At 47.2% G+C, this 23,438-nt stretch overlaps 1 protein-coding gene across 1 annotated transcript; it reads right to left on the bottom strand.

Annotated features, from left to right (window-relative positions):
• Positions 1-212: 212 nt before the first annotated feature.
• Positions 213-14,630, bottom strand: LOC142899040 (PDZ domain-containing protein 4-like). Its single transcript, XM_076042455.1, has 7 exons — positions 13,827-14,630; positions 6,631-6,944; positions 6,445-6,535; positions 6,255-6,353; positions 6,106-6,168; positions 5,670-5,771; positions 213-3,553 (listed from the first exon to the last, which is right to left on the bottom strand). The coding sequence occupies exons 1-7, from the start codon at positions 13,884-13,886 to the stop codon at positions 1,589-1,591; spliced, it is 2,694 nt and encodes an 897-aa protein (XP_075898570.1). The 5' UTR covers positions 13,887-14,630; the 3' UTR covers positions 213-1,588.
• Between the last annotated feature and the right edge of the window lie 8,808 nt (positions 14,631-23,438).

Below are 23,438 nucleotides of genomic sequence, written 5' to 3'. Positions count from 1 at the left end.
CAGAGAATAGTTGTGGCCCTAAAGTGGAAAAGTATGGAAGTCACTATCAAAAGAAAATCTACCAGAACAAAAGAAGGACCCACAGTCAACAGAGCTGAAGACACAAGTGACAATTACTTTAGCAAAGCATATTTTTTTGCGATGAAAACAGGCAGCCGGTATAAAATAAATTCCATTGGAAACTAGCCAGAAAAAAACTCATCTTAAAGGACAGATTGCAGTCAAGGAAAACCTCATGTTTACTGGAGAGAATGTGCCTTTTACATAGAAGCAGCCCACAATCCTTTTTGTGCTTTTTGTGAACTTTTTTTTTTTTTTTTTTTTTTTTGTATCTCCTAGAAAATTGTGCTGTACAGTCAACTGTGTGCGAAGGGAAGGCATTGCTCAGTTCAAGGGAGGTGAGGTGCATTCAAGACCACATTATCTGGTACAAAACGCTGTGGCCAAATTGTTTAATGGCTCAGACGCGGCTTCTGTGTGCTGCTTTCTTGGCCACAACTAGGTTTTGTTGTTTTATAAAAAATGAAAAGGTTGGGATTCTTTTTCCCCTCGCTGGACAAATGCTCGAGCAGCAGGAAGAGCCGTTTCTTTGTGTTATAAAAATGAATTGAAGTACAATCGTGTGTTTCTGGGTGGAATAGTTGAGAATAGTTCTTGGAATCTGTTCCAAGTTCTTCCTCTCTGCGGGAGTTGGTCTTGTCGAGCCGAGCCATCTGTCACATTCGTGCAACACTCGCCTGTTGCATTCACATTTTTAACAGTTGAGGAGCAGGCACCCGGTTCTATGAGTGTCAGAAGTCAAGACACCAGTTAGGCTTGAAGAGTTTGGCTGAAATGCTTTTTAACGAACACCAGCAGCAACACCTCTAACCAAAGTCATTATATTCTCTTTCTATTGTATGTTTTTAAGTCATGGACTTTTAACCTCCACAGCCAATCAGCAACAGAGGGCTTTTGTGCAGCGTACAAGGCACAAAGGAAGTCACTCGGAAGAATCGGCACAGCCTTTGCGGTGAAAGGAGCTTTTTGACCGATGATTCTATGAGTTTGCAGACTGTCCTTTAAACCAGTGATGATGAAGCTTTTTAAAATGCTGCTCTCATTTTTAAATGTTTGAAGAGTTTGAGAGGGCAGCAACATCAAGTGCTTTTATTTTAGATTGCAGTGCTCCTTTGCTCAGCCTCCCTTTCCTGAGCTTGCCAGTGAGCTACACAAACTTGGTTACCTCGTCTACCTCCTCCTTTGTTGGTTTATTTGAGGACACAAGTGTCATTCGCATGGATGATTTTTGAGTAGCTAAACGATTATCAGGATGTACTGAGCCAACTGGAGAAGCTTGTTATTGCAACTTGTTTTTTTTTTAATCAACTTTGTATCTCGCGACTTGCACTCATTGTCAGTGGTGCCGTGGTCCCTGGAGAAGTGGGTGTACTCTAAATCCTTGCCCGTACTTAAAGAAACTCATTGAGTGCCCTGATGTGCATCAGATGGGATTGTGAAGCAGGTATACGCAATGCTGATTGAAAGATAAGTGGGTATACTCCATATACCCGCGTATACCCTGCACTACACCACTGCTCTCTGCCTCTTAGACCGTGGTGACGGACAGCAGGGGGTTGTAGACTTTCTTTCCGTCAGCAGACCTGCTCCCGTGGGCCAGCAGCTCCTGGATGGTGATCCAGTTGTCGAGGATCCTGCGACTGCGCTTCTTGGTGCTCCTGCGGTGACACAGCTCCAGGATGGACGGGGCTTCCTGCTGGCTCGCGCTCTCCTGCGGCTGCCCGCCGCCGCTCTTCTCTCTGTCCCTCATGCAGCCCAGGCGGCTCTGCATCATGAACTCCCTCCGCCGACGCTGCTCCCGGGCCTTCAGCAGCTGCTGCTTGCGCTCCTCCTTGCTCCAGTACCGACCCATCTTCATTTCGCTCACGGCGTCGTCGTCTGTCGTCGTGCCGCTGCGCTCCTCCCGGATCTTCATGGCCCGAGCCTTCAGGAGACGGTCCCTCACCGGCCGCTTGGCCACATAGCGCGAGCCGTCGCTGCGGATCTTCACCTTCCACTCCATGCGGGGGGACTCAGGCAGGAGCGGGTGGGACAGGGGCGGATGTCCGGCGTCTTTGCACGTGCTGCCCAAGCTCATGGGGCTGGCGTCTCCCTCCGTCTCCATGCTGCTGTCCCGGAGGTGGGCCAGCTGCTCTGAGGGGGAGGTGGACCTCAGTTGGGTGCAGCTCAGGTAGCGCTGAGGTGGTCCTGTTTTGCCCTGGCTGTGGTACAGGTAGGGGCTGTTCTCCACACTGCATGCACCTGGAGGCCTCTCCTTGGGGCTGCGCCTCACCCCTTCATCCGACCCCCGCCTGGTCCCCGCATCCCGTGACAGCGATCGCACCCTCTGTCCTGGGCTGGAGCTCCTGGTTTCTGCTGCTCTCCTGGTTGCGTTGGGAGAATGCTGCTGGTTAAGATTGGCTTTCAGCGTGTGCCCTCTGTCGGCTCTCGCTGCTCGCTCCCTTTGCTTCACGGAGGTCGGAAGTTGCCTCCCCACCGGGACGTGAGGCTCTCCTCGGCCCAGGCTACACGTGGAGTGCGAAGGGTGTCGCTCGCCAACGACCGGGGTGCTTCTGCAACTCTCCCCGCCAGTGTTGTAGGCGCTCGTGCTGTCCTTGTCCGAGCGCTCCCTCTCTGGCACTTCATTGATATCTGACAGAGCATGATGGCAGGACTCCTCGCTAACCAAGGAGCCGCTAGCATCCAAACGGCCCGCACCGGAACCCGCTCCGCTCTTCTCCTCAAGGGGCCAGGCCTTCATGCAACGCTCCCTCAACTGCTGCATCTTCTGGGCCCTGAGGATGTTGCGACATTTGAACTCCAAATGCCGCAATTCCTCCTCCAGCAGAGCGAGCTCGTGCTGCGACAGGCTCTCGTTTCTGTTCACATCCAGCGGGACGCCTCCCCCCTCGTGCACCGGCTCCTCGCACCCGATCAGGGCGCTGTTTTTCTCGTAGTAGCACTTGAACTCCAGGAGTTCTTTGTACCGCTCGCACTCCTCGTCGGTCAAGCCCGGCATCGTCACCCTGACATGTTCCACCCCGTACAGTCGCTCAGTCTGATCGGAGCCGCCTGCGTGAACACAGTCCAGTCCCAGAAGAGAGTCAGTGCTGAACTGAAGGTCCTGGGAGTGCAGCAGAGGAGGCGTGTCGCCTCTGCCAGAGAAAAACTTGCGCATGCTGCCGGGTGTGTTTGTGGCGTTGGTGGTGGAGGCGCTGGTGTGGTCGTCTCCCAGGAGGTCGTGTTCCGAGGACTCCTCGTAACGCGTGCTCTCATCTGTGCGGCCAACGCCACTGTCCAGCTCCTGGCTGTTGCTGAGCACAGTCTGGAGCAAGTCCGGAGAATCCCTGTTCAGCGACCGGCAGTGACTTCCTGCCGCACTCCTGTCGGCCGTGCTGGCCGCTCCAGCGCCCAGGACAGAGGTGGTGTACCTCACTTGCTGGTCGCTGGGCAAATGTGCAGCGTTGTCCAGAAGCTCCAGATCCAGTTCGTCTTGGTCTAGCTGATTGTCATTCTGAAAGGCAGCACAGAGTGGTTTCACGTTGGTTGATGGATGACACGGCATTAACGTTTCATGAAGAAATATTTTTTGTGAAAGGGACAAAAAAAAGAGAGAATTTCATTTTCGCTCTCATTGAAAGCCATTTTTTTTCGATGTTACCCACTGTAGGTTTGGATATCATCAGCATACATCGTCGAAAAAAAATCACCATGTCTGCGGTGCCCTTGTCGATGTATTTCTAGCAAATAAAACATAATTTTGCTACAAGCCTCTAATGCTACACAGTACCTCACATTTAAAAATTCTCATATTTTGTTCTACTACCAAATGTCTCGATCCTTCTCAAAGATTGTAGTTTTCACCACAGTAAAACGGGGTTCTTGTAAAGAAAAATTATAGAGAATTTTACACTGTGGTCAAATTTCAAGTTTAATTAAGTATCAAACCATCAAGTTATAACTAGAGCTCTTCACCAGACTGAATTCAATTAAATTTATTTATATTTTAAAGTATCAAACTAAAATGTATATATATGTTTATGTTTATATTTAATTTCATTGTACTAAACTTGTGATTTTCATTGTTTTATAATTGCCAGAATATTAAATCATAAAATCTCTGAGGCTCAAAATGTAGCTCTAGTTAGTGGTCTCACGGTTGGCTCGGATCAAATAAGTGCCTCTGCAGTTTAGAAAGTATAGAAGATATCATTTTAAATAATGATAATAAAAAAAACACCCTTTCATCATCATCGTATGTGGCCACTTTTCGCATTTTCTCCCCTTATTTTTACTTTTCTAAACGCTGCTTCCTCATTGCAACCTCACCCCAACCCCATTGCATCAACAGAAGACGTCTTGTGGTGTCTTCCTGCCAGTAGATGGAGATAAAGCTCCATGAGATTTTCTTTTTTCCCATTTCAATACTACTTTATTTGTATTCATTTATTTATTTATTGCAGAAATGTGTCTTTTCATTGGGATGCATCCTGTTTAAAAATCAACATTTCTAATCAGTTGAGCCGATGTGACAGATGACATCATTCATCATCCTTGACTATAACCAAGCCACTTTTTGCTCCTCTTTTGATTGGCACCCCTTCAGCCGCTGACGAAATTATGAGGCAAGCGCTTCAATCAGCACTCGCCTCACTCGGTGCACAGTTGATCTCGGCAAATTGGTTTTGATTTGAACGTGAACGGGCGCGCAGGCCACAGGACGGCGTATTGATTGTCTTCGTCTTCATTCTTATTCTCGGACGACCCCCTTTCCCCCCACCACCACCACCACCACCACTGCCCCCTGCCTCTCTCATCTCCCCAGTGACAACAGATCGAGCTTTAATCTCTGCTCGTGAGTTTCCCCTCGGATGATTCGCCGTCCTCGGCGCCCTCGCTTGAATCTTAATGTGACGCGATGCCTCGGCAATAGAAATCTAGCCGGACTCTCACAGGTAGCGGCCGCGCTGCTCTCTGCTAATTTCAAGGACAATGTTTACACACAGGAGAAATGGTTTGACAGTGTGTGTGTGTTCGACTAAGAAAATTTTAATGAGTGCCTTTTTAAATCTGCCCTTTGGCAACTTTGGAACAAGTACAGCCTGCATACCAATTTTTTGAATTGGCGCATATGCCGTCACCATCTGCACCATCTCTTTTCTGTTGTATTATTGTTATTTATCCTGCACATTGCATGCAGGAGAGTTCTTTTTTGCTGTGCTGCAAGCTGTAAATGTGGTGGCTGGGCGCCATGGAGGGCTTCCAGTGTGCATTAAAATGGCCCGATAGCTGCTGAAGGAGTGACCTTGAAGGAAACAATGTGATACGACATCAGCGGGACTCCAAGGGCTATTTGTCTCTGCCTGCCTCTCTGTGTTATCTGCACTCTCTTTATTTTCTGGGCCCTCTCTGCTTCCCTGCCCACTGAAAATGACAAAACAAATATCCCCCTTTTCCCCCAAACTGCAAACGCACGACTTGCAGTGTTCAGACAGGAATAAGCCTGCACGCTCATTTCTTGCCCACATTAAAGGGGGGTGAAAAAGACTAGGAGGCACATTTTCGGGTCAGTGTTCAGAGTGGGTGTTGCGAGTCCAAAGTGCCAAGGAGTCCATATCCAATTTCCTCACCTCTATTTCGGGTCGCGCGAGGAGCAGGGAGACATTAGTGCTGTCCTCCCTGGTGAGAATAGCTACCGCCTCCTCTCTGTCCTGGATGTCCACTCCATTTATCTGGAGACAAAAGAGAGGCGAGAACAAAATTGTCAGATAACCAAAAAAAAAGGCCTTTCGCATCAAGGCTGGACTCAATTAAATGAGCCGATTCGGGGAATAGTTTCTCTCTGAGATCACAGCCCTGGAAGAAAACCTCTCTTTAGCTGAATTACACGGATGATGATATTCAATCGCTGAGGCTGGTAAAACAAAAAAACTAAGAGGAACGCAGCAGTGTTGTGGGGTGGAGGTAACTCTGCTTCAGCTCCACGGTGGAATGGAGCTCATAAAAGACGTAGCAGGGCGAGTCTTCATTCGCAGCCTAACGGCTACATAAAGGAAGTCACTCTACCTGCAGGATTCTGTCTCCTTTGCGGATGCGGCCATCGACTGCGGCGATACTGTTTGGATTCACCTTGGAGAGAAACAACCGTGTTGACATTTCAAAAGAATTTGGTGAGACGCTTTTGTCCAATTTAGATTTGAAGGTTAGTGGGTCACCTCTCCTACATATATCCCCAAGTCCTCCTCGTCATCGGTTCTGTAACAAACCGTCAGTCCCAGTTTGTCCTGCTGACGGGACTTATACAACTCCACCTCCTGGAGCAAGAAGAACATTTCTTTAAATTACAGGCGTCCGACAGCAGGGGGCGTGGGGCAGGGGGGCAGTTAGTCAGTACTGGGCTCTCACCTCATATTCCAGCTCATCCTGTCTGTCGACCTCATGCTGAGCGATATCAAAGTAGTCGGTGGGGTCGTAGTAGACGGGCTCCGTCGCAAACCTGCCACAGACGAGATATTTCGGTAATTGGGTCAGTGGGAAACGTGTGGAGCAGGCGCGGCAGATGACTGGAGCCGCGCGGGCACGTCTACTCACAGTTTATTGAACAGATAGGGCTCCAGCAGGGGGGGCAGCGGAGGCGACGGCGGCGGCTCGGGTGGGGGTGGAGCTCCGCAGGGGTGCTGGTTTATCTTGCCCAAAGACAGCATATGCTGGAAGCTGATGTCCGTTTGAGTGCAGCTGTCCACGCAGTCGGCCAGGCCCACGGTCACCGGCGCCGAGGCCCCCGGAGCCCCGAGCAAGCCGGCACGCCTGCGGGCCCCGTGCCGCAGTATGCTGGACAGGACGGGGTCCCGCACGTCTGCGAAGGTGGGCTCCCCTGACAGGCGGGACAGCTCCTTCCCCTTCACCTGCAGCAGCGCAGAGAGCACAGAGGACACTCTGAAGAGGAAGACCAGGCCCGGCAGGTGGAACCCAAAGCTTTGGTCTCACTGATCCATCTGGGAAAATGCACTTTTGGACAGGAGGCGTACAAACTGGAAGCCGATTTTATTGTACCATTATAAAAATACAAAGTGGACCTTTAAGTAGACGAAAGACAGCCAAAAGCAAAGTGTAAACACGACGTCCACGGAGGAAAGCTGCAGTTTAAACTGTAAACTGTTCAATTCAAAAAATCAAATTGCGATCAAATTGGAGGTTGGCAAGATGGATGAGTGAGATTTCAGAAATCTGGAAGGGTTTGAGAAATAAACAGAAGGGGATTCCGTGTGTTGGATCTAGTGCCATTCACAAACAAACACAGAGGAGGACGGCTTTGAGTGTAAACAGTCACAACATGAACAGTGAGACAGGAGGGTAAGCGGACCAATAGCAGCAGCTTAATCTGGAGAACACTGACAAACACAAAGTAAGGCAGGAAGCAACAGGAGAGGAACTACAGCTACACATCTACACTACACAGGTTTACATCTAAGGACAATAATCCACACGACTACAACGACTACGCCGAGCAAACAGGGCAGAAAGTTGGAACCCAAGACCTTGAATGGACCGCCGGCTTCAACAGAGAACAAAGTGCTATTAATGTGACCCTTCTGTGGAGGAGAGAGGAGAACAAGTGGTGGAGACAGATTACTGATAGAAGACAATCATGCAAAACACAACCACTTTTCTTTTGCATGCATTAGAAATAGTAAAGTCTTCCTATTCTGTCGCAATCTCTTTAGCTTCCGCTTCCATTTTGAGCACATTAATGTTTTATCATGTCATTTCTTTCTCTGTGTTTATAGAGTGCAAAAAATATGAATATGAAAGTTATAATATTTATATATTTTTCTCATGTTCAGAGCACTCTGCCTTTGCAATGTGGACATGGGCTCCAAAACAAAAACCCTCCAGTCAGATGTCTCAACATCCACATGGTGGAGCAGCCAGTTTTGCATTCACGATGTTCACCCTGTTCCTCCAGCGCCATCATCAGGTCAAAGGTCTAGTCATGTTTGTTTGAACTCTGGTTGTTTATTTTTGCTTGAGCGGGAGCTTCCACAGACTTTTCATGGAACAAACCAACACGTTGGCGTCACCGTTCCCAGAGGCTGCAGATGGATCAAGAGCTTCTCTAGTGGACAATCGCTGATCAACCGAAAGCAAAGTTGAGCTCAGAGATGCAAATTGTACAGTTTCCATTCTTGTCTTGAGTGGATTGTGTTTGTTCTTTCCTCTGTTCTGATGCCAAATCTCCTTGGGGTTAATCGAAGCTGTGCCTCGAACCTCGAACCTTCCTGACGCTGGTTTCTTGATATCGAGGTTTTGGCTCAAAATTAATTTGTTTCCCATTAATATGACTGCTTGAATACCGTTGAGTCGCTGAAAATGCAGCTGCTGCTGAACTATGAAATGTTTTCCGTGCTTTTATTTGTTTAGGGATGTAAGTGAAGTAGCCTTGAATACTAGAGTAACCCTGCTTAACTGGATTGGACAGAAGGATGCAGATGGGAGAGTGGCTGTAGACGCTCTTAAATAGCTGCTTTTTCACAGAATTCACCTCCAGCAGCAGCCGGCGACGGCCTGTTTGTGAGAGCAGCCGCTGCAGCAGACAGCCTTTGTGTGGCGTCTCACTCCTGTTGCAGCCGCTGACCTTGGCTGTCTGCTGCCTTTTATTGTACCCTGCCAGTAATTGCATGTCAAATCAATGTTCCCCTGTGCAGCCAAGCACGGAAACTTTCCTCCGCCACGCTCGCGCCCCTGCTCTTGGTCTGGTTCTTCTTAACGCAGCACCACCACCGGTCCGCCTCCCCTCCAGTCTTCCTTCTCCTCCTTTGCGAGCATGTCTTTTTTTCACGCATCGTGGTCCATTCTGGCGTCTCCGTTTCCACTCCGGCGAAACCTCGAGCACCATTTTGCCGTCTCAGCAGTTGCGCCTGCTCGGTCCCCTCCCCGGAGATGATGGTGCTCCTCTATTTCCTCCCGTCCATCTTCACGCGCGCGTGCACGTGTCCTTCCTTACGCTAGCGCTCCCCCATAAATCTTTCTGACTTTTTCTTTAATGAGGCTTTCTCCTCAGAAACAAATGAGAGCTTTCATCACTGTCGTGTTTGTGTGCGACGGCGTCCGTGAATGAGCAGCCGCAGAAAAATGCACTTTGACACCTTTCTCAAAAGTGTATTTTTTCCCTCATCCCTTTCCATTATATTCTTTCAGCTCTGCGCACGTAGGGAGGCTCTAGGAAAACAGCGTGAGTGACAGGTATGAATACAGAAAACATTGGAGGGGCTGCACTCTCATTCATTATCAATGAGAGGTGCTGAGATTGTGTTGAATGTGGCCTAATGCAGGGTAATGCTTGTTGTATGTTTGCCGAGCCTTGATGGGAAATATATGTCGTTCTCTCTACCTTTTTTTCCCCCCCTTAGCAGTTTTTCTATTATCTCCAGGTTAGCAGGTCACACACGCCTGCTGTTCATCAGTGACGGTAGTCATGCAAATAATGAAGCCTGCGAGGAGGTGTTCATACATCCTCACTGCTGCTCTCAAAATGGAATTGAAATTCCGAATATATAGCCGATCCTGAAACTGGCAGCGGCAGCAGGGGGTTGGGCGGTGGCTGAGGGTGGGGATGGGACGCCGTGGGATGAGATGAAAGAGACGCAGAAGGGCCGAAAGAGGAGAAAGAGTGAGGAAAAGAAGGAGGAGGAGGGTGGGGGGTGGTGGGAGGAGGGAGGAGGGAAGAGGGCTAATGATGCAGGAGGGCTGTCGGGGAAAAAAAACAAGCTTTAAAAAGCAGCAGCCGGGTGAATGTAAATAGTGAGCGAACGTGGCTCTGGGTTCACTTCTTGTGTGTAAACACAGAGCCGCAAAGGAAGCTCATAGGGAATTGCTAAGTAGCTGCTGCATAATTAGCTTTTATCTTATGTGAACAACAGGCCGGGCTTAAAAAACAAACGCGTCTCTAACCTGGAACACGTTCTCATAATGAATCTGCCGTCAACGTCTATCCTCCCACCAACCCCCCGACACGCATTCATATGCATCCCCGCCGCGCCCCTGCATGACTGAGACCCCTATATATTGAATTCCACTTGTTCAGTAATTGATTTTTCTCCTCTCGTCTGCTTGGAAAGCAAGAGATGTCACCTTCGCTGGAAAAAAGAGAAATCAATTAATCCAGAGCCTGAGCTGACCCGCTCAGTTCCCACACCTATTGTCTGATATCAGCTCATTTCAATGAACGAGCGGGGGAGCGGCAGGTCTATTATAAACTGATAAGAGTGAGAAGATATCGATTTAAAACAGTCTTTGAAATGACGGCCGCCGAGTTAACGAGCCTCGGAGGGAGTGTATAGATTCTGCCAACGCACGCGGAGGCTCCATCCAGGAACAAAGACGGAATTGTTTTTTCCATCTTGGCTCGTGAAGGAACGTGACAGAGATCACATGAGTGCACCTCTCTCCTCTTACTCTCCCATTCAGGAGGGAGATCCCATGACTCATTAAAATTGAAATACACTTGACATAAAAAAGAAGCTGAGCGGGCAAAAAGTAGACCCATTAAGAGCCCATTTCCCCTCCCTGCGAAGGTAAAGGCAGAACATTAAGCGTCTTCTCCAGCACGAAGAACGCTTAAAAGTTAAACGCGCGAGCGAGGGTTCAAGCAAAGTGAGGAGAGATGGGAAGCTCTGCAACTATTGTATGAACGACTGACCATAGTGTCACTGTTGTGAATTGAAAATATTTTTAACCTGTGACGACTCACTTCAATCAATCAATCACCTTTTATTAGAACAACACAGTCACAACCAGGACAGGAAACAGGAGAAAACCAACTGAACCCTGGTGAGATTCACCTGATGATGTCAATAATGAATGGGCATTGTGATATAATGTAATTAAAACCATTGATCTCTGTGATATAGGCGCTCACGAAGGAGGCTAACAATTGAAATCACTATGTATTGATACTTTCAGTTGTTTTTGCGTGCCCTCTATTTAATCTTGTTTGGACCTTTTCTTTGTGAAATTCTTTGTCGTTTTTTTCCCCCCGACAAATTTATCATTCCAGAATTCCTCTTGTGCAACATTTATGAAGAAACAACAATGAACAGAATTTTGTCAGGATGGGGGTGGGGGGGTCTAAATTGCAATGTTTTGTTCTGAATTCCTCTTGCTCTAATTATCTAGCGTGAGGAAAAAGTGATACAAACAGTGACTGACTGTTATGAATAATTTAGGAAATATATTTCCTCACCACCGCTTGAGCTATTAATATAATACTGTCGTACTTTCACAACATACAGAAATGCTGAGATCAGCCGGTCACTATCTTGTCATTTCTTCGTCTGTCAGCGCCGACTTTTCTCTGTTATTGTCAATGAAAGCTCACTGTGAGTATTTAATGACACCAGTTGCCTTGGCAACAGACTCCAGCCGTACAGGGATGGAGAAAAAGAAGGGAGTGGCTGAGGGGCTCCGGAGGGCATAGAGTTACTGTGTGTGTGTGTGTGTGTGTGTGTGTGTGTGTGTGTGTGTGTGTGTGTGTGTAGATGGGTGGGAGGAGAAGGGGGGTTTCTGCAAAACGTACAAAATGCATCATCTGGATCCAAACTGTCCATGTGCTCGTGCAAGTCGTGTCTATAATTTATCAGTTGAATAACAATACGTTTTGATTTCTTGTGGCTAAAAGGAGGTAAAACTCCATCAGAGACTTGCCAATGGGTGTGGACCAGTGTTTTAATACATTAGGTTTCATCTTTGGGCAGGAGAAGTTGTATTCAATTTGAAGGAGCCACTATTAAAATATATTTTTTTTTTAATTTTACAACAAAAAAAAAACACAATTTCCTTCATGCAGTTTATTGTCTAAACCCCAAATCAGTGGACTGCATCTAATTTGAAGATGTAATTATACATGTTGATTAAAGACAAAATGGCCCAAGGTAGCAAACCTCTGACTGGGGGAGCCATGCAATGTGTGGAGGATTTAATTATGTTATCTCATTATGTATATATATATATATATATATATATATATATATATATATATATATATATATATATATATACATACATATATTGGCTTCGGATAAGAACACAGAATATCTCCATCTCCCATCTCACTCAGCGGGATCCTTTTACTTAATCAGCCGTCTGCACAGCATGAACCACCATGTTGGAAATCACCGCAAGCGATAACCACAGTTGCTTTTCATCAATGACAACTACCTGTGCTCTGTGTCTAGTTGCATGTCCCTCCCCCCCCAAAAAAAAAAACCCAAAACACCTCATTGATTCCGATCGCAGGTTCCACGAGCAGATTTCTCTTCGGTTCGAGCCTCCGGAAGCAAAGGTTGGGGGTCTGGTGGGGCTCCTCATCCTGCTCCCTGCTGGCAATATGGCTTGAGACTTAGGCTTGGTGTGCACACTGACTCATGTCCAAGCCTATCTGCTCCACCTGCTGGCTAGCAGAGGTCTCCCAGCAGCTCTGCCTTCAAGGTGGCTCCTCTGCACACATCCACAAAACATCTTGTCTGACTGAAATACACACGTCAGGAGATGAACCTGACCTCCCCTCATTTCAGCCACCTAAAGTGACTCCCCTGACGCCCCTTTTCAAGTCGCTCTGGTCTACTGATCTCCTTCCACACTGCACACACCTTCTCCACCTTCCAGTGGTCCATAGGTGATTTATGTCCCTTTATTATCTGGGCATTTAAATCCATTTCCTTCTGTACAAAAAGATCAAAAAGAAGAGCAACCGCCCAACTCCCAGTGATTTACCTCACAGCCTCCTCCCTGCTGGATTCATTAACATGCCTCCATGTTCCTCATTCCTGGCACTACCTTCAGCACCACGAGGTGCAGCCCAGTGAACTGGCTGAGACCCGAACTGCAAACTCCCACCATGGAGACCCAGCGCAGGGATTCAGCCGCCAGAGAGTGGAAATGCTGCTAGCTGACCAACCAACACCTCTCACACTCGGCAACAGTGAGTCTCGTCGAAGCTTAGCATGTATGATGGAGCGATAGGTTGTAAGATTTCTCTTCAGACGCTGCTCAGCCAGAAGAGCTCGCTCGCACCGGGCCGCCGGCCTGCCATCCCAGCTGGCAGTGCGGTGCCCAGGCTGTAACCGTGGCAACCCTCCCTCCTCTGCTGCACTCCAGCCCGCTTTTGAAGAATTCGCTCATCATGCTGTCTGTGAGCCACTCTTGTTCTTCCACAATAACAATTTTCTTAACGTGAGTCATTCAGACTTGATTACCGAACATCTTAATTGAATGATATACAAGAAAGTCTGATTTAAAACAGGTTCAGTTGTGGAAATTTTGATCAAGAGCAGCAAGTGTCACAGCATGTCAGTATTGATCTTAATTGTGTGTTCACCGTCTGAAGTAAGTGATCTAGTTGTCATGACTGACTTCTGCCAGATAGCCTGCACATATTTTATTTTGACAGGATAATACGCAGGATGATGAAAGCCATCTTGACCTAAAACCGATTATTAGTCTTTCAACATAATCTTGCAGTGTGATGTGATGTCACTTTTTTCATACAGAAGCATGAAACTAATAATAATAATCATAATAATAACAACAATAATAACAATAACAATAACAATAATAATCATAATCATAATCATAATAATAATAATAATATAGTTGCTTTCTGTGTCATCTTGCAGTACCTCAATGAAAACTTGGCATGGCCGGACACGCGCATGCTTGTGCTCGACCACCAGAAAAGAGCAGAAGAGTGAGAGGGGTGAGAGGGGTGAGAGGGGTGCGGCGCCACTCACCTGGAACATGACCCTGTACTGCTCCTCGGGCTTTTGAACCACACACATGTTGCACCCCATGATGCCCCGCGACGCGCCTCGGCGGAGACAGATGACCTCCTGTGTCGGCAACAGAAACTCTTGATGGACTTCTTTGTTTGTGGCAGCGCAGCCGCGCCCTCACTCAAAGTTCCAGGGTGTTGGAACGCTAGTAACGCCACAGCACGGCACAGCACGGCACGGCCAGGGACGGACCGACAGTTGCATGTGGGTGTGACACGGTTCTCCTCCGTTTGCTCACGCTGTTGCTGTTGTTGTTGCTGTAGTCCATTTTGAATTGAAACACAGAAAAAGTTTGTCCTTCTCCATCTCCATCTGCTTGTTTTTGTTTGTTTGTTTGTTTGTTTGTTTGTTGTTTTCTGTTGTGCTTGCGGTGTTTTTTTTTTCCCCCTGAAGAAAACGGTTTCAATGGCAGTCTTTTTTTGTTAGTTTTGTTTTTTTGACGTGTTGTTAAATACAACATACAACGCAGCAGTGGCGGTGTCAGACAGTTCACACCGTCTCGTCTGCTCCGCGGCGATGAAACAGCTCAACTCCTCCGCGCTCGCGCAGCGTGAAACTTCAAACACCGAGGCTTCCAGTCCCTTTCAACACACATTCAACATGCAGCTATCAGACAACTTGCCCCAATATTTTCTTCGTCGTCGTCGTCGTCGTCGTCGTCTTCGCTTCCTGCTTTCCACAGCACCTGCAGCGAGCTCCCCCACCTATCCGAGCCAACTGCGCATCACAGAGGGGCTGCTGTGCTAACTTTTCCTGTAAGGACTCCTCAAGCACAGCTCAAGTTTGTTTTTTGTTTTTTTCTAAATCTTGAAATATTTTTTGAATTGCAGCAGCAGCTGCCAAAGAACAACAATAATCACCTGTGGACCAGGTGCGTCTCTCAGATCCGAGCGCACCGCTCACGCAGCCGAGTGGCGCCGTCAGTCACGCCGCTCCCGGTAACACGGGGCGTGTAAATAACACGCGTGCCTGTCGCCGCAGCAGGTCGCACCGAGAATCCATCATGTTTATCTGATCCGCTGTCAGGTATTGTGACAAACGGACAGCGGGGGAAATTTCTCCAGGCAACAACGGCGCTCGGCAGCTCTACGGCGAGAGCGAGTGATGGATTATGATTATTAAACAAGTGACCTCTTGAGCAGAGAGCGGGCGAGACAGTGTGGAGAGATCGATATCAGGGCCGCTCACCGCTCAATGAGATTTCATGCTTGCAGGCTTAATGGGGAAGTTTTTCACCGCGAGAACCCTCAGTGTTTGCGGGCATAAGAGATTTTATTTGTCTAGTCAGCGTTTACCAGGCGAGGGAATATCTTTGTCCATCAGCTCAATGACCCAGTCCCAGTTTCTTCTCAGTCAATCTCCATGAATCAATGAAAAGATATTTAAAAAGAATCATAATGGCTTTCCTGACGACACACAAACTTCCTATCCTATGATGCGGTTTCAACACCTACGGAGCTTCCAACCTCAACCCTTCAGGTCTTGTCGTAAAAAGATCCATCAACCGAGATCCTCAGACAAGCCTCCGCTACACCTGTGTTCTGTCCAGTGGAAGTGTAACAGTCACACAGCAGCCACAAGCCATGCACACTCCTGTGCACACTCACAGGCCCATTAAACAGGTGCGCAGCACGACTGTGTCCACTCCGTGAGACGCACAACAACCCGACCGTCCAATAGTCGAACAACCCTGCAGGGACACAGGAAGTAATCAGACTACAGCAGGTGTCAGACTCCCTCAGCAGGTGCTCGTCACCTCCAGCAACTCCTGCACGTCCGCCAACAAACCTGGCAACATCAGCGGGGAGCAGAAAATGAGTTGGGAAACGAATCCAGGAGTAAAGAGGCAAGAGTGCACTTCTCAAAGTTTGTCCATCTTCAATCTGCAGCAAGGAGGAAGAAGAAAAAATACAATGCAGTCCTTCTCAGTCCACCTGGGGTCCTCTGGTCAATGGGAGTCATCCGCTGAAAGGTGTTGAAGCAGAGCCATTTGGGGGGAAAAGAAGAAGAAGAAGAAGAAGCAGCATGTTGGTGTTCCAGGTGTAGTAGGAGCAGCTTCTCCTCTCAGGTCAGTGATAAATCACCGTCAGCAGCCTCGCGAGAGGCGAGGAATCGTTAACGGCTGATTGGAGCGCACTTCTCCCCTCAGGCGCAACGGCACCCCCCCCCACAGACCCCTCCCCCTCCTCCCCCCGCCTTCTCCCCCTCCACTGCAGTCAGGGGGGAAACACAAAAGCGATTTTGCCCCAGCGGAGAAGAAGAAGCCCGCTGATCCGCACGCTGCTCTACTACTACAGCAGAATCTCAACCGGATTTCACACTGTATTCACACTCTCTCTCCCTCTCTCTCTCTCTCTCCCTCCCTCTCTGCCGTGTCCCCTCCCCGCCACCAGTCAGCCTCCCCTCTCTAACCAGGGCTGGGCTCCCTGTTCAGGCACCTGCCCCTCATTTGCTTCCCTTTCCCTCGTCCTCCTCCTCCCTCCTCTCTCTCCTCCTCTTCCTCCTCCTCACTCTCCACCCTTTCGCCTCTTCCTCCGCCTGTCTGCAGGCGAGGGTGGGAGCAACTGGAGAGCCTTTGCATACCGTCGAGCAGGAGCGGGATGAGATAAATGGGAAAAGCATAAAAGTGAATGACATATCACAGGGACTTAATGCAGTATCAAGGCATATAGATGAGCAGGGGACGGCATGGCGCACATTCTGGCATGTAAGCAGTTTTATGTCACCTTGAGTTGCTATGAGGCCGTATTATTAAAGGGGAAGGATGATTGCACTTTTTCATGCCAGTAAAAAAAAAAGAAATGCCCCGAGCAGGTAGCGAGCTGGTGTCTGGCCTTGCATTTCGATGAGGTGGCGCACTGACACAAAGATGGAAGAAGAAGAGGAAACACAGGATGACGTGGGGGGGGAGAACAAGTGAATAACAGGTGGGACAGGATGAACCGATATGGATGGGAGCCAGAGAAAAATGCAAATGAGTGTGTGTGGGAGGGTGGTGGAGGAGTGCAGGAAGGGTGGAAGTACGTTTTGCTGCTTTTCTTTCCTGCAGTGATTAAAATGACCTGCAGTGGACACACCTTACTCCACAGCAGCCCCCCAGTCCTGCTGCTGCTGCTGGTGCAGTTCTTCTGCCATGACCCCAAACTCTGCACACAATCACAGCATCACTCACTTATTTCACTTTTCTCAATATTTTTTTTTGGGGCACATTTGCTGCAGTTGTGCTGCTGACTGGTTTTTTCTTCCCGAGGGAAGAGAACATTCTCTGCAAAAAGCCCTTCGAGGGGGTCCGAGGCTGTGAGGAGAAGCAACAATGTCCTCGCTATACCATGCAGATTGCTTCTTGTAATTAATGCTGTAAAAACACACACGCACGCACGCGTGCACGTGCACACGTGCACACGTGCACGGTTTCTGCCACCTGTTTGGTGTAAGCCCGTAAAGAAAGCTGATTTCATGGTGGCTACACCTGCTTTAACAGGCTTACACGTCCGTAGCCTGTCTCGTAATGCTGAACCTCGGCTTAACTGCACAAACACTTGCAGAGACGCCAAGACCGGCGTCTCCACCGACACCTCCCTGCTTTTCAGCCTCACTCAGCCCCGGCTCTTTGTGGTAATACTAAGGGTTTAGGCATGAATACGTAAAATCAACAAACAGCCCGATCCAGAGAGAAGTGTGTATATATATATATATATATATATATAAGACCTGCCCCTCTCATGCCACATTTGTTTCTGGTCTTTACAGTGACGGGTAGAAACACTTTTCCCTCCACTTGCTCTAAAGTCTTTTCCACCCATCTCAACAAAGAGCTCACATTCCACACTTTCATCACTCAACTCCTCTTCTGCTGCAAGCATCCACGCATCCAAAACTCAAAAGGCGGAGCCGGAGATGAAAGGCATTTGCAACGTTCCTGTTATATTCCACAGTGTTGCGTTCTTGCGAGAAGTGCAGGAGAGCACGCTCTGTCTCGCAGACATGTTAATGGGAAATATTATGCATACATGAGTAGAGGGACAAGACAGTAGCAAGAACAGCATTTGTGAAAGAGTCAACGGAGAAGTTTTACAACAGGAGAAAAGGGCAGTCGGGGAGCTGCAGCGAGGGGTGAGCGTGTATGAAATACAGCTAAAGAAATAATAAAAAATATATATGTATGAGGAAAAGAAAAGAGAAAAAGAACGCCCTTCCTCCCAGTAGGTCTCCTCGTGGCAGAACAAGGAGGCAGAGGTCTGGAAGCACCACAGCGATAGAATACTGGTAGAATTTAAACAGTGTTCTCATTACTTATTTACTGCTTTGAGCAAACGATTGCCCTTTCTGACTGTTCCCACTGTAATGAACTGCAAAAGTGTCCGCTATATGCCCAGGTGTGTGTATGTCAAGTGTGCACATGACTTGATTGCCGTATCACAGTCTGCGCTGTGACTGACAGGTGGTGGGAAACGGCCGCTCGCAGCAGCTTCATTCACATTCCGGGGAAGTCACCGTGTGTGAAAGCTATTTCGCCGAGGCAACAATGAGCTGCCTCACAGCAGCACTGTGGCGTGAGATGGGGGACTCTGATAGACTGTGGAGAGGCATACAAATGAAAAAAAATGAAAGAAAGCCAAGAGTCGTGTAAAGACTAAAAGAAGAGGTCGGGTTCAATTTTGGCGGAGTGAGGGGGAAATTGTCAGCAAATTTCAGACTCGTTCAAGAACATTCATTCATTCATTGAGACAAAAAAAGTGATTCGAGGATAAATCATAACTGCATGGCGGCACACAGCTTGGTACTAACAGATCGCATTGTATAAAGTTTAACTACAATCTTTTTAATCAAGAGTGTCATTAATTTGTTTAAATAAAGCCTTGTTTGTTTTTATGTTTGTTTGATAATGTCTGACTGGTTATGGTGGTTTCTTTGTGGCAATGGTTCAACTTTTGTCCATCGTGGTTTTCATGGAAGATTGCAATTGATTGACAAAGGTGTCCCACAAGCATCAATACTGGGTCTCCTGATTTTCCCATGAATGCTGAGTAAATCACAATGAGTCTCCATCATTCCGGCCATGAGAGTGTTGACAACATAGGATGGGTGAAAATAAATCCTAAGTATTTCTACTTCCCTTTTTTTCTCATGATGCGCCATCATTGATACACATTAGTTCATATTTCAATAGTTATTTTTGCTTGAGTATTCCTGCCACCTGCCAGGCCCCGACGAGCATTTGTGTGTCATTTAAGCAAATTGCCCGAGTTTAACTGAGTCATGAGGTCAATGATGGGAATTAACAGGAGTAAACTGGAATTAGCGAAATTGCTTGTTAGTATGCTGGGAACAGCTTGCGGCACAGCGATGCTTATTTCAACTAGATATGTAGTAATGCAGATTTAGACAAAGCTCTGCCTGCACTGTGCACTACTTCCTGCACGCAACAGCGGGATTCTGGAAATGTCATGTTTTTCAATTTCATCCCTCAATGTTCCTGCTTATTTCCATGCTTTCCAGGAACTTGGAATATTTATGAAATTCCACATTCAAATTTCAGCAATTTGCCAAAAATACTGAGCCACCAGGACACTGCAGCTAATTTCCTACTTACTAACTTACTTCTCTCTTTCTCTCCTCCACGCCCCCTCTCTCTCTCTCTCTCTCTCTCTCTCTCTCTCTCTCTCTCTCTCTTGCCAAAACGCAGCTAAACACTTGTGGCCATGTAGTGAGAGGAGTCATTTGAACAGTCCCAATTTACTGTAAGTGAGCAAACACCACTGATAACAAAAAGCAGCAGGAAGTGTGAAGAGTGACTGCGAGAGAAATGCATGTGTGTTCTTGTATCCTTCGGGAAAGAACAAACAAGCCCGGACCTGGTGCTTGCAGCCGCAGTGTTGGCCTACACAGGTGGCGCCGCATCAGCTCAGCAACACTCCCTGACTGACACCTCCTGCAGGAAAAGACCTGGTGGGACATTGCAGACAAAACAATAGAGGTCAGAACACCTTTTTCTTTTCTTTTTTCAATTCAAGTCCCCAGTGTTGTTCCGATAATGCCATTGCACGACACGTCTGGGCTGCTGTCCTTAACGCTTTCTTGCACAAGTGCGGGGGGAAAAAAACACACAGCCTGGAACCCTGTGCTTTAAGAGAATACAGAGACAAAGAGAAAGAAGGCTGGAATACATTGTAAATGGCAATGCAAGGGGACAGGAGTGAGTCAGAGACAAACAGAGAGCGATCACACTATCTGTCTATCATAAAAGCGCCGACTGGGGAGTGGGATGTGTAAGTCCTCTTACTCAAATTAATGGCTTTTCATGGTCGCCTGGAAGGAGGGGCTGAGCGCGGCAGTTTATTCCCAAATGTCAGCCCATCACTGTTCTCAAATCTTCAGCCGCTGCATCCCTTTGCCCTCTATTCCCAGCTCTCATCTCCCACTTAGTGTGTCCAAGCAGACTTAACACAAGGCAGGAATGCAGCAGCAGCAGCGGGGAGTGGAGCAGGGGGAGAAGAGGAAATTGTCAGGGGACAGAGAGGGAGTGGGAGGGTGAGGAACACAAAGAGGAAACGGGAAAAGATTCAGGCCTCATCAGTGTGGTTTGAATTGGGGCTTCCAATGTAGCCCAAGAATTACTGACGATACGTGATCTCTTTTTGGATTAGATTAATTCTGTGTCATTAGAAAGTCAACAACTGAGCAGTCATAGCCCTCTGGTACTATGCTGAGTGTATCAAGACTGATCCAAATACCAACCTAAAAATTCAAACAATTAAGATAATATTTGAATTGATGAGCCTGTTATGGAATAGCTGATGGCCTGTCCCCTCTTATGACATCTGGTTCGTTCTTACATCTCAGCGTGCCACCTCCCTCATTATGATTTACTCAGTCATTCCTTTTAATGCACAAAGAGTTCCTTTACAAGGCCATCGGCAGGAACTGGGCAACTCATTAGCATTAAAGGTTATCGGATGAATAAAAGGGCAATGAGTGATACATGAATTTTGCGATGGACACTTCAGATTTAGAGCCGCTGGCGGTGCATCACCTCCTAATCCATTCCCAAAGACTCTTGAAAATCAATAGAGACTTTATCATTCGCCAAGAAATGTATTTAATGATCAATATCAGCATCCTTCCTACATCCAACCCAGAGGCACAGCAGTCTGCGGACACACCTTAATGCATTATGAGAAGAGAATGCGGAAAATCCCATTAATTCCACTCCATCCTTCACTCTCCCCCCTCAGTGATCTCACCTAATGCGGTCCCCAGTGGCCGCCTAAATGCCTGCTTTTATTGCCAGAAGCTTTGATTTTCTTCTGTTCCAGCTCACAGCTCTGGTTGACAGCCAGTTTTATAACATAAAAGAAAGTGAAGGAAAAATTGTTTTTAATTAAATAGTTCTTCCGAGGCAAGCGCAGCTATGCAACACTTTATAATGAAATTTGCCGGGGAAAATATTCATGAGCTTTGATCAGATACGGGTGTTTCGCAGGATAAGCGTATACAATAAACCAAACTTATTCCACCCAGGTGTTCCACAACATCTGCAGGCTGTGGTTCTCTTCCTCCCACGCACTCCCACGTTTTTGCCCCTGGGTGTGTCAAATCAATATATCATTAGCCAGTCTATCCGTTCACTCCCCGTTCTCCAAACCAGAGGAGCCTCTCGTCCCTCCCAGCCCACTCCGTCTCCAGCCTCCCCTCACATTTCCCGCATTTCACCATGTTTCTCTCTCTTTTATATTTTATCTCAGGCACCCGAGGCCCACACAGTCTCATCCCAGCTCTCGTCTCAATCTTTTGTTTATTTCTCCAAAGTGAAACTGTGGGGGGGAGGCTGCGTTGGAGCGTCGTGAAGCAGGTATTTGCCCTCAGCAGACAGAAATGGAGATAGTGGAGAGAGAGGGCAGTGAATGCCGACGTATGAAAGGAGGGGAGACGGAGTGGTGGGGCAAAGGCAGGGAGAGGGTGCAGAGCGTGGGGGGAGGGGAGAGCCATGCTTGCAGCCTCTCTGAGGGTGAGATGAATGTGTAATTGCAATGTAGTGGCTCAACCCTTCACCAGACAACTGGAGTGATGACAGGGAGGTTGACAGGAAACACGCTCAGCAGTGAAAGTGACTGAGTCCACGAGCTGCTGCACTGTTGGGGGAAACAGAGAATGGTGTCAGCAGCATCAGTTGTAGGTGGTGGACACAGCGAGGTCCGGACACGCCCATGTAGAGTCCTGCAGAGTGGCAAGCATGGCACGTGAGGCTTTATGCTGGTCGACTGTTTAGAGACTAATTAACCGTAAATGTTATAGTATTTTGGTACAAATGCACATCAATGTAAAATAAATAAATAATCAAATAGAAATATTCCAAGGCTCACACAGTCCGTCCGCCTGTTGTTCCCCATGAATCTTTCATTTCCATCCCCCATTTCTCGTTCCCTGGATAGAAAGAGTCAAGGAGGGGTGGAAAAGAAGCTAATTAGAACTAGTGCGCCTGTGGAGCGCGATGAACCCTGTGCAAAGCAAAATAAAAGAATAATCATGTGTGTGAGGTTGCAAAATAGATAAGAAATTATTTTGTTGTATTATTATTTTACAAGGTCATCTTGAATAACTCAAGCACATCCATCTCAGCAGCTGTTAAGATCTGAGTCGGCATCGATACAGACATAGATACATAGATACAGGTGAGATACTCTAGTGACAGTTCACATAAAGAAGAAGGGATTCAGATGAGTGTGTGGTGGTTGCTGCGGGGGGGGGGGCTCCACCAGTGAGGGGGCAGATGGAGGAGTCACCTTGAGGGAGACCTGAGAATGACACGTGGACACCATCGCAGTTTATTTCTTTTCACAGTCATAAGTTCACAGATATTGTGTTGCTGTGGGGGAACGCCAAGGAAAGCTTCAGTCAGCCAGTTTGCAGTCATGTGGTACAAACTCACAGACACACGGGTGAAGAATAGAGGATGCTTTGATTCTAGTCTGTCTATCTCTGTAGCTGCAGGTGGATATGATAGTCTATATTATGGCGTTATGGTTTTTCAGTACAGAGTGTAAATGTGTTTTTTTGGGGTTTTTTTTAAATCATGTACTCAAAATTTCTTAATTCAATATATGGATTGTATACCACAAAAGGGTGTATTTTTTCGGATTGTATTTAATGTGGGGCTTTATTCAGGTATAATAAGTCCGGTATGTTTATTCATTGTCACACACGCTTAACAAATATTATAAGAAATGCCAACTGTTAAATATTTATTAAAGCAATTATTCATTTAATTCCACCCGTGACGTTGTTTTATTGCTTTATTCTAGAATGTTTAGAAAGAAAAAAAAAAAAGGAAAACGTTTGTGCCTCATTACACAACAGTGACATCTGTTGGTGGCATAGCGACATAAACTCAAATAATACCTATCTTTCATTTCTTGACATAAATAAGAAATAAGAATGTATAAGAAAGACGCAAATCCCTACTATGAGTCATTTGGTTTAAAAAACAAACAAACAAAAAATATGATAATAGTAATATTTGTTTTCCTTAAATGTTTGATTAAAACCCGCACAAACGAACACTTCTGTACG

Source organism: Nelusetta ayraudi, unplaced genomic scaffold (assembly GCF_046127955.1).
Source record: "Nelusetta ayraudi isolate G7.1 ecotype Tasmania unplaced genomic scaffold, CSIRO-AGI_Nayr_v1 ptg000070l, whole genome shotgun sequence".
Lineage (NCBI taxonomy): Eukaryota > Metazoa > Chordata > Actinopteri > Tetraodontiformes > Monacanthidae > Nelusetta > Nelusetta ayraudi.
This window is presented reverse-complemented; position numbering and strand designations above follow the sequence as displayed.

What these genes read in the sequence shown, in the direction of transcription:
- LOC142899040 (XM_076042455.1), bottom strand. Translation starts at nt 13,886, where the DNA reads ATGGGGTGCAACATGTGTGTGGTTCAAAAGCCCGAGGAGCAGTACAGG. An exon ending in CCCTATCTGTTCAATAAACT is followed by an intron (nt 6,536 to 6,630) that starts GTGAGTAGACGT and finishes CGTCTGTGGCAG; the next exon opens with GTTTGCGACGGAGCCCGTCT. An exon ending in TGGGGATATATGTAGGAGAG is followed by an intron (nt 6,169 to 6,254) that starts GTGACCCACTAA and finishes TTTCTCTCCAAG; the next exon opens with GTGAATCCAAACAGTATCGC.